We start from the raw sequence: 10141 nt of genomic DNA on the forward strand, positions 1-10141 counted from the left end.
CCAAGGTGGAGCCTGAATTGCCAGTTGTTGGCCAGCGCCTTGAGCATTGGTCCCAACATTCTTCTTGTGAGTCGATAAATAGCTTCCTACTCTAGTTGCTCCTTGCACTCAGTCATCATCTCTACCTCACAGGGGGTCAAGGAATCCCAAGTCTTGGTAGCAACATCATATAGAGTTTCTAAGCCCCTAGTTAGCTGAGCCTTCGCTAGCTTATGGCAGATTGAAGTAGTGTGGATCCATCATTTAGGAAATGGTTAGTTTGCTTTAATTTGGGCTTCAAACAAGACTTCATCCATGTCTCTGAATTGGGGTTTTGATGCAGCCTCGTTCGCCAGTTCTTTCGAATCTTTGACATTTCCACTGACAGTTGCAGCTACTTATTGGTGATCTTTATCAGCTGTCAAATCAAAATTCTCCTCTGATACATCTGACTTTTGAAAAGTTTCAAGTCGCTTTCAATGCATCTACAATGAATTTCCACTCGACTTCATTAAGAATCTTTGTACAAGACGTCGTCAGCAAAGGCGGTACTGAAACACGCCTTTCAAAACACTTCTGCTTGTTTGGTAGTTTTGCAAGCCCTTCTCACAGCATTTCAAAACGTTGACAACTTGAGGGCATTGCAAGGCAACGAAGTACTGCGTTCCAAAATGCATGTGGTCAGTTTCTCTGGAGTCTTTTTTGCAAGCCTTTTGACACACAGTGGGCTATGAAGGCTATGGTGGTGCTTGCATATAAATCATAGCAAAACTCCATCTAAAATGTAGAGCCCAACAAGTGGTCCAAGGGTCAATGGAGGCCATAAACTATATGCAGAACAACTTCTCAAAATGTTGCAGATTTGTGGACGACAAAAGCTTTGTTAGCATCTTAAAAAGTTACTAGCCTTGACACTAACTTTCATCAATTAAAGGTAAATACCATTAGTCTTTTGAAGGATATTTGGTCCAAGCTTATGGAAACCTATGGCAAGACAGCTCTTGCTTATGCAATCAATAGTGAATTCTTACAAGTGCTCAATCAAAAGTTTCTCAAAAGATCCAAACATGGACGGTTTTTTTGGGAGTGGTATATGTTGCTCTCCCAAAAGGTGATCTGTACTCAGTTCTTGTAGATATATCACACATGGTCTTTCATTCATAGATAGTCAATTTTTGTCATGTTTCGGTTGAGAAAGAAGAAATAAAATATTTTAAGCAATAAGAGATATATCAACATATGCACTTGTTTCATGCCAAAGCCTTGTCTTAGGTTCTCAGTTGTCAGTTATTACCATGACAAAATTGTACGGGTTTTAGACATTGTTACACATAGGTGGTAAGATCTCCCAAGTTATCAAGTTTTGGTATGTTCTCAACCTATTGTACCACGTCTCATGAGGTTATTGGGTAGACCTATGGAACAATCACTTATCAAAAGACCCCTATATCACATGCGTTCAAGAGGTAATTAATAATACCCCAATATACATACTATACTTACATTGTGAACCTATTTAAAAAACCCCACCCCTCTCTGTATGTATACATTTTTATACATTTTGATCTTTTAATCATCCTCTCCGGTTAACTCACGTGATATCATACACATTCTAAAAAATGACCGCCCCGGGGGTAGACCTAAACCCAAGGTTTGATAGTAAACCAAAAACTGATGGTAGCTATTTTGACCTACATCCTATGTGTTTGAGAGGTGCTCATTGTCGTAGCATTAAGTTAAGTCATACCAAACCCTTGGTTGTGAGCACACCTGAAAATCACGATTTATGAGTATACTACAAACTCATGGTTAAGAGTAAACCTAAAACTCTTATGTCGTGAGAATTGTCAATCTAGTTTAGGCTTGAGAGGGGATTGTTGGATTTTCAAGCCCTGTTCCTATTAACCTAAACATGTGGGAACATGCCCTATGGCATATAGGTACATTCAGTTATGGAGTGGAGCTTGCATGGTCAATTTTCTATATATATGTAAGGCTTTTCAATAAATTAATACACAAAGCGTGTTATTTTTATAGTGTATCAAAGACTTTGCTCTCTCTCTCTCTCTCTCTCTCTCTCTCTCTCTCTCTCTCTCTCCGCTCGCACTCTTTCTTTCATGGTCTGCACATGCTACCACCCGTCATAGGTGTGTGATTCCAACAATGATTTTCTTAAAACACCATAAATGATCTCCACTAGCTTGTGGCGGGTCTCGCTCACTCTTACCAATAGTACAATGTTAAGGCTTTGCATAGTGTCACATGCTTTCAAGATGCAAACATATGTGATTGCATCTAGAGAGAAAACCTTGCTTCACATCTATCAAAAACAGCCCAAAGATTCTTGGTCGTTCCGAAGTTAGGCATATCCTGCAATCAGTGCTTCCAAGAGATGACGGCATCCCGACCGGGAAGCTCCTCAAGCACTTTTTGTTCTTTATGAACTGCACCACATTTGGAATACATGTCAACCAAGGCAGGGCCAAGCACAAAGTTTTCTTTCAGCAACCCCTGACTAACAATATCATCTTAAATTCTTTTTCCCATATCAACATCTTGTGTAATGCCACATGCTTTCAAGGTGCAAATGTATGTGATTTCACTTAGAGAAATGCCATGTGTCTGCATCTGCTGAAATCAACACTGAGCTTCCTTGGATGGCATAGTTCCTCTCATGCCACATTGGCTGTATCAACCAGCATGCGGCACGTGGCCAAGGATGGTTGCCGCCGAAAACCCTCCCAGTTCTATTAATTCTAACAATATCATCGTGAATTCTTCTGCCCATATCACCATCTTGTGTAATGCCACATGCCTTCAAGGTGCAAGTGTACGTGATTGCATTTAGAGAGATTCCCTCTCTCTACATCAGTTGAAAACAACCCTAAGCTTCCTGACCCTGATCCTTGCCTTCAGGATGCAAGCATATGTGATTGCATCTTAAGAGACACCCTTGCTTGGCGTTTGCCAAAAACAGCCCATAGCTTCTTGGCCCTGCCCATGTTGGGAATATCCCATAATCAGTGCATTCCAGGAGACGAGGATATCCCAGATAGGAAGCTCCTTGACCACTTTTTGTGCTTTATGAAGTGCACCACATTTGGCATACATGTCGACTAGGGTAGTGCCAAGATATGCCAGAAATTACAATTGCAAATTCGTGAATACACCTGTTCAAAAACAATTCTATCAGACTAGGGCAGGCAATTTACAGAAGCGCTGAAAATTGAGACAAAACGCTTGGAAAATCACCCAAAACTTTGCATCCCCTAATCATCTACATCCAACGGACTCACAGAGTAGATGAAACACACCGTCAAAAGCAGATCATTGCGATGTATTTAGATCTCTCCACTGAAGCTGAGACCAGGTGCTGCAATTTCCATTCGCATGCATATAATATTTATCATCCAAGGGTCCACCAGGAATAGCCTTTCTCACTCACTGTATGGGCAAGACAAGTTTTCCCCCCAAAAATTCTCCACATTATCGGCCCCAACAACCTTGAACAGAGATGCAATTGATGGGTATAATTATATGTTGCACACCACACCACTCCTGTGAGCAGCCCATGCTCATAAACCTGTAAAAGGTAGAGGGGAAACAAAAGAAATATATTAAGATCAGCATTATAGAGAGATAATCTAGCCTCTCAACACTCTGTTTAGCCTCTATTTCCTCATTCGAGGTCCCTACATGAGCGAATCTCTCGTGCATGGGTGGCTAGGCTCCTACCAAGCCATCAAGAAAATAAGAAACACAACTTCCTATGAGCTCAAACAGTAGCAAAACCTTACCACTTAATCCCCTCATCCAAACAGCAGGAATCATTTCCTCACACACCTTTCAGCTTAAGCTCACGGGAGAAGTGCAATCATCCATACACCAGGCGAAGAACACCCTGAATCATTCCCTCACCAATCTCCCAACTCAGAGCTTGCAGAAGAAGTGCAGGCGACGCTAACAAATGTTGTCTTACCCTAGTTCTGCAACGCACCTTGAACAAAACGCAAGAATCGCACTGTGAGTCAATAGGTGCAAGTACATGCAAACGACCTCTTGCTGTCTTGGCGCTCTCTCTCAAGACTCTCTCTCTCTCACACACACACACACACAACCATGTGTTAGGCCACACTGGCCGGAGCAACCAACATGCCACACATGGCCAAGGATGGTTGCCAGGAATCCTCCCTACCTTCGACTCCCACCTCCAATTAATGCCAAGCCATCCAACATCTGCCGGTTTCAAGCTTTGCTGCTTCCGTCCACTTGGTGCTTCCCCATCTGTTGACAACTATCTTCACCCTGCTCACTTATCATCCCACCTCGCTTCAACCCTACATAGCACTTGCCTTTATTCTATCTATGCTTTGCAGTTGCCATTGCCATATGATTACACCATCACTCTAAGGCATGGCGGCATGGGCACTGAACACCCTATACCCGCGGGCCTTGCACCCTTTGGCTGCTGTGAGTAGTTAGCGCCCAACTGAGCCTTGGGCAATGTGAAGTGGGTCCAGCTTGGGACGCGCACCGATGTCGGGTAGTGGCCCGTGGGGAAGTGGTCTGCACGGTGCGCTATTCAAGGGTCGCGACCCGCATTCAACACGCAGGCACCACATTGGCAAGCAACGCAAGGGGCAACAGCTCTCTCTCTCTCTCTATCTATCTCTCTCCCTCTCTCTCTCTCTCTCTCTCAAAGGGTACGCACATGACAGAGGCTTCAGAGGTAAAGGTTTGTCTCCTCGAAGGTAGGAAGCTACCACAGAAGGCATTTAGCGCACAAGTGCAAGCTCTGGCGGCAGAAATCGCTCTCTCTCTTCTCCCTTTTAGCCAGGATTATAGGTGCCGCTACGTTTAACTACGTCCAAAGCCCTACTTTTATGGATTTGACGCAACTGGTGGAATCTCCCCTCCACGTCAGACTTTTCTACCGCTGTGGTGCTTTCTTTGTTCCATGTGCACACCCTTTGAGTCACTGTTCGCGCAGAGTTCACTGCCGAAAAGTGTCGAAACTGCCATGTGGAGGGGGAGGGGCCGGAATTCTTCCCTTCTTGTATATAGTATAGATGCACAATGTGCAGCTCAATGTTACGATTTGAAGGGCTCTGTATGTGTTGACTCCTCAAGGCACTAGGTGTGCTCGGGGTTTTATGTACATTCTTGTTTGTGTTAATACAACACTTCAACTCACAATTGTATGGGCCTTTGCTCTTTCAACCTACTTCAGGAGTCACTACCACTCTCCGTTTGTCACCAACACACATTCCCTATGTTATTAATACGTACAAATTTGGTGGAGGCTTTGGTGAAGCTTGTGCTAAAAATAGCCCATTTGCACTCTCTCTCTCTCTCTCTCTCTCTCTCTCTCTCTCTCACACACACACACACACACACACACACACACACACACATTATTGAATCCATTGTTAAACTCATAGGGCAGTGCTATGATTCGATTTCTACCTAGCATTTTTCAACTCGTGACTTGAGATAGCATCAATTCCATGATACATATAGTCAAAGTATACCAAAAAAATTTAACCTTGTCTGTAGGTTTGCAGTCGTGTTGAGTTGTTCTTGCTCCGTACTTCCTATGACCTCTCTCTCTCTCTCTCTCTCTCTCTCTCTCTCTCTCTCTCTCTGAAAGTACAGCGTTTTGAAGACATGGGTACCGTCCAACACCATAGGCAATTAACGCACTTCAAGATCTACTATCATCTATGCATTCACTATGCAATCTCATGCACAGACACGAGGTGCCACCAGGCTAGCAAATGTACAGCCAACTATACATGCACTCAAGGTCTCATGAAGCCATTAGTATATGAGTTTTTTCTTAATACAAATTAGAATGGCCCTTTCACATCCCTCTCTCTCTCCCTCTGTGTGTGTGTGTGTGTGTGTGTGTGTGTGTGTGTAAAGCCCTGGGTGGGACTGCCTGGAATGAACCTCCCAACCTTCCTTTAAATAGCCCCCAAGGCCTCATTCCCTATCCACACTCGCAGCCGGCCCCTTGGGCCTGGTCCTTGACCATCGAGCATTGCCCTTGGCATGACATTACTCCCCCCTTGGAGAAGTGTTTTCGTCCTCGAAAACAAGAGTGATGATACATTAATGTTTTCCACAGTGGCATGCCTCAAGGATCCAGTTGTTTGCTTGACCGGAACACGGTTCAATAGGAGGTTCAATGAAACCAAGAGTAACATCTTGATTTTCCACATTGTCTTGTGGTACCAGTTCCTATCCAATCATAGTGTGTAGACTCCATTTAGAACGCACATGAGCATGCTAAACAAGTTATCCCAACAAAGATGTACCCGAAAGAGTACCGCTTTTCACTTCTCATGAAAGTAACTTGTTGACATAGCTTATCAACCAACCCCACCATAACTAGTGTTCAAGGTTGAGAAATGGACTTAAACATGAAGGGACTAAACTGAGTCACAAACATGCTTTACCTTATTGTAAGCAACACCAACTAGAGGGATACATTGTTGCTAATTGGATTGCTTAGTGCTAACGTACCTATGAGCTTCTACACATAGAGTGCAGAATGCTTCATAAGTAACTAATGTGATGAATATGCATGCCACTCCAAATCAGCCTTTGCTAAACACTAGGGCCCATAACACCTAGTGTGCATGCATTTAGCAAAAAACAGATCTGAACCTGTACATCCATTATCATCCTGGCCAATACTTATGGTGAATATGATGCTCCTAGGACACATTAAAGAGGAATGTAAATAATTCTGAAAAGAAACTAAATACTTTTAGCTGCAATCATTTGCAAGCCTTGCTGAAACGTTTGAACCATAATAGAAGGTGAAACAGTAATCACTTCTAGGTACAACCAATGAAACCTTTTCATAGCCTTGCTATATGCAGAAACAACCATCTGTAATGTTGTTTAGCTACACTTGTACCTTAACAAGTCATTCTAAGTATCCAACAATTTTTGGCCAACGAAATTGCTCCCGATACATCGTGCTAAAAATAGTCTAAAAAACAGATTTGACCAACACCTAGGGACTTTGTGATGATACATACTTGAAATAGTGGACGCCACTGTCAATCCTAGAGACTCATATTCTCCACATGTGGAATATGTCTCATGTAAGGACGTCTAAAAAGACTTACATCCTTGAAGTACAAGATGTACTTGTGCGTGGAGGTAACTGCAAACACTGAACGACGGGAGTGAGAAGGACCCTCATTAGCCTTGCTCCACACTGGCTAAACCGAACTCCTTGAGTCCCTAGACCATGTTGTATCCCATGTGACAACATGTGCCAAATAAACCCTACAAGTGGGTCTATAATTGCATAATGCAGGAACTTATGTTGGACACTACAGACCAAACCGCTTGGCTCTTAAATGACCATGTCATTTTCTTAAGAGCAAAAATGGATGAAAACATAGTTCATGCATTCTACATGGAAAATCAATAAAAAGAAACAAAACCAAATCAGATGCATACCTGGAGGTTGAACATAGTGTCCACTTATCCGTAGCGAAAGGCACCTGCCAAATTTCTCGCCTGCCAAGGCCTGGGAGTGCTAACTGAAAATTAGTGGGGTGCAAGTAGTATTGCACATGTAACCGTGGGTGTTGCCTTTGCAATCCTAACCCCTCGGTTAAATCCACATTGTCAAACCACGTGCTTAGACTTTAGGGAAACTGCTCAACTAACAGGCAACAGTATCTGAATTCAACTGTGGAAGTTGAAATTATCCACTACCCCTTGGCAGCTGTGGACTTCTTTTCTTGAAAGTGCAAGTGTGTTGGGTCCAAGAATTGACCATCAACACTTTAGTGATTGAGTAATCACGAGATGGATCTTACCCCAAAACGGTATTCGTATAGAGACTCTTAGTGCTATAGAAGATCCACTCAAGTTAGAATCGTATTTATCATTGGACTTGCTCTAGACCCAAAAATCCATAATCGTGGGTTTTTTTCAAATAGTCGTATTGTCTGAAATGCTTGCTTTATCTATACACCTTAGTAGAAAGAAGCCTTTACGAGTTTAAGTCTTTCAAAAACTCCACTTGATCTTCACACTGAAGGTATAGATTGCAAAAATAATACCCAAAAAATCAGTAATGGAAAGACTCTTACTTGTCCATCAAAATCAATGGGTACTCAACTGAATAGAGTTGGTCGATCTTGAAAGCAATCACCGATAGATTACAAAAAGATGGCTCTTATCCATTTCAACGCTCTTAGCCATGCCAAAATAGGTGGTAATAGATGGCTCTTAGCCCTTCCTGTTGGCTCGTAGCCCTTCCTGTACCGTAGTGACATAGAAATATTTCAACAAAATCATGTTTAGTTTCACCTTTCTCGCATGGAAGTTGGGAAGACACACACACACACACACACACACACACACACAGAGAATGCTGGGCTAAGGAAAACCCCTTATGGGAATGTTCGAATGTGTTGTATGCCCCTTGCATATGATCCCGTGCAGACCATGTCCATGGCTTAGCTTATCCTATAAGCGTACAACTGTGTACATGTACCACGTCCTCGTAGAGCGAGGTACCATAAGTCACATCTTGACCCACTGACCGTGTGTGGGAGTGTGACTGTACTAGGGTAACTTGAAATATGGCATGTCGCATGTGAATAACATAAAAAATATTTGAAGATATATGTACGTACCTTGTTCATGACAGAGTATGTAGTGTTATAGCGGAAGCGTTTGCAATGATCGACGGGTTGCGAGACAGAAGTTCTTGGAATCAATGACAGTATCAACCATGGGAGTCGCTGGTATACGTGTTGTGCACGATTATACTAGCATGGATACATCACAGTGCATTGTTACGTATTATGAGCTTATATCCACATATTGCCAAAGATGTGTGTCATCATCATTGATCTCAAATCAATCGATAATACATTGGCACATAAAAGAAGCCATACTTCACGTGAAGACAGGCAAAACACTTTGCTTTGTACAATGGCTTCTTATAGAGTCTGCCCAAGCACGTTGCTTTGCACAATAGAGAGATCTTTTCCAAAATGAAAAGGAAAACATAGACAAAAACAAACATAACTTGAAATTGATTAACCTTGTCGGCCTGCCGTGACGAGTTGTCTTGAGTGTCCGAAATAAAAACTCGCGTAAATCTGGCTCATAACCATATTTGCTGCTTGAGTGAGGTAGTTACGTCCTCGTGTGATTGAAAAACCTACAGACATCTTGGCAAGGTTCCCTAAGTTCGTATGCTATTAGCCGCATTCCCAACTTTGGAAACCACTATGCCAAATGTCAAAAGGGAAGCCATGCTTCACATAAAGTATGGAGTCGTGCTCCGCTGTTGGAGGATCATAATCTAGGTTGACTGCATCGATGGCAGACAACGGGCCTAGGAGTTTGCTCCTAGCATTGCTTGCCAACATCGTGAAAGAATTAGTGATTGGCCTTGCCGAGTACCTTAATCTCACAAGTCACAGGCCATGCCTGACTTGGTTTTACATGCCAAAGGGTTGAATATACCCTGGCTGTGTAGCCCAACTAGATGATGTTGGCTACACATGCTTTCCACATGAGCACCTTGTACGGAGCCTTGCTCCCTCACAATACAAATGAAAGGTCATCACTGGTCGGCCTTGCTGAATTCCTATTCCCTACAAGGCACAAGCCTTGCCTGTACGTGCTTACATAACCAATGTACCATGGGCATATGGAGCCTGCGCCAATCTAAGGATTGATGCATAGCCGATATACTCATATACTACCTTGTGCACATACTCAAGATCGAGAGCAAGTTTTAAAAAAAAAAAAAAAACTTGACCGCGTTGATCCACCACCATGTCAATTAGGACGCCATATTGAAAGCATACAATACATATTGAGTGCAAAACAAAGCGTACCTGGATTGCAAACGTTAATATTGCCACCCTCGTACCTGGCAATTTGACGTCTCGTTCTCTTTGGGCTTTGCTCCTCTCTTCATGATGCCCTTGCACCTTGTGTAGCCTCCAAATTCAACAAAGAGTTGATCTACATCATCACTTGCTCAAGCCATACTGCCGTTCTCGTTGCTCTTTCAAAAACGTGCATCTTACGAGGGTTCGCCACCAACACATCTCCATCTTGGGGATGCCGAGTCTATGTGTGAGGCACTTGCATGCTTGAATCTATG

General features: G+C 43.0%; 1 protein-coding gene across 4 annotated transcripts; it reads right to left on the minus strand.

Moving 5' to 3' along the window:
* Positions 1–2131: 2131 nt before the first annotated feature.
* Positions 2132–4920, minus strand: LOC147464538 (uncharacterized). 4 transcript variants are annotated; one of them, XM_086509575.1, is made up of 6 exons: positions 4691–4920; positions 4423–4557; positions 4175–4263; positions 3777–3976; positions 3294–3562; positions 2132–3149 (listed from the first exon to the last, which is right to left on the minus strand). In XM_086509575.1, the coding sequence occupies exons 1-4, from the start codon at positions 4752–4754 to the stop codon at positions 3854–3856; spliced, it is 411 nt and encodes a 136-aa protein (XP_086365701.1). In that variant the 5' UTR covers positions 4755–4920; the 3' UTR covers positions 2132–3149; positions 3294–3562; positions 3777–3853. The 4 variants fall into 4 exon arrangements, 1 of the variants encoding a protein (XP_086365701.1); XR_015187683.1 differs by lacking the exons at positions 4423–4557; positions 4691–4920 and having other exon boundaries at positions 3823–3976; positions 4175–4373; XR_015187682.1 differs by lacking the exons at positions 3777–3976; positions 4423–4557; positions 4691–4920 and having other exon boundaries at positions 4175–4373.
* Positions 4921–10141: the final 5221 nt, after the last annotated feature.

The sequence above is a fragment of the Adiantum capillus-veneris genome, chromosome 1 (genome assembly GCF_014529385.1).
Source record: "Adiantum capillus-veneris isolate H3 chromosome 1, ASM1452938v2, whole genome shotgun sequence".
In the NCBI taxonomy this organism is placed as follows: Eukaryota; Viridiplantae; Streptophyta; class Polypodiopsida; order Polypodiales; family Pteridaceae; genus Adiantum; species Adiantum capillus-veneris.

Excerpts from the sequence above, each read along its gene's own strand:
- LOC147464538 (XM_086509575.1), bottom strand. The coding sequence starts at position 4,754 with ATGCCTTCTGTGGTAGCTTCCTACCTTCGAGGAGACAAACCTTTACCT. Across the intron at positions 4,558-4,690 it reads ACCTCTGAAGCCTCTGTCAT|CGCACCGTGCAGACCACTTC; the intron begins GTGCGTACCCTT and ends ACCCTTGAATAG. Across the intron at positions 3,977-4,174 it reads ATTGGAGGTGGGAGTCGAAG|GTGCGTTGCAGAACTAGGGT; the intron begins GTAGGGAGGATT and ends GTTTTGTTCAAG.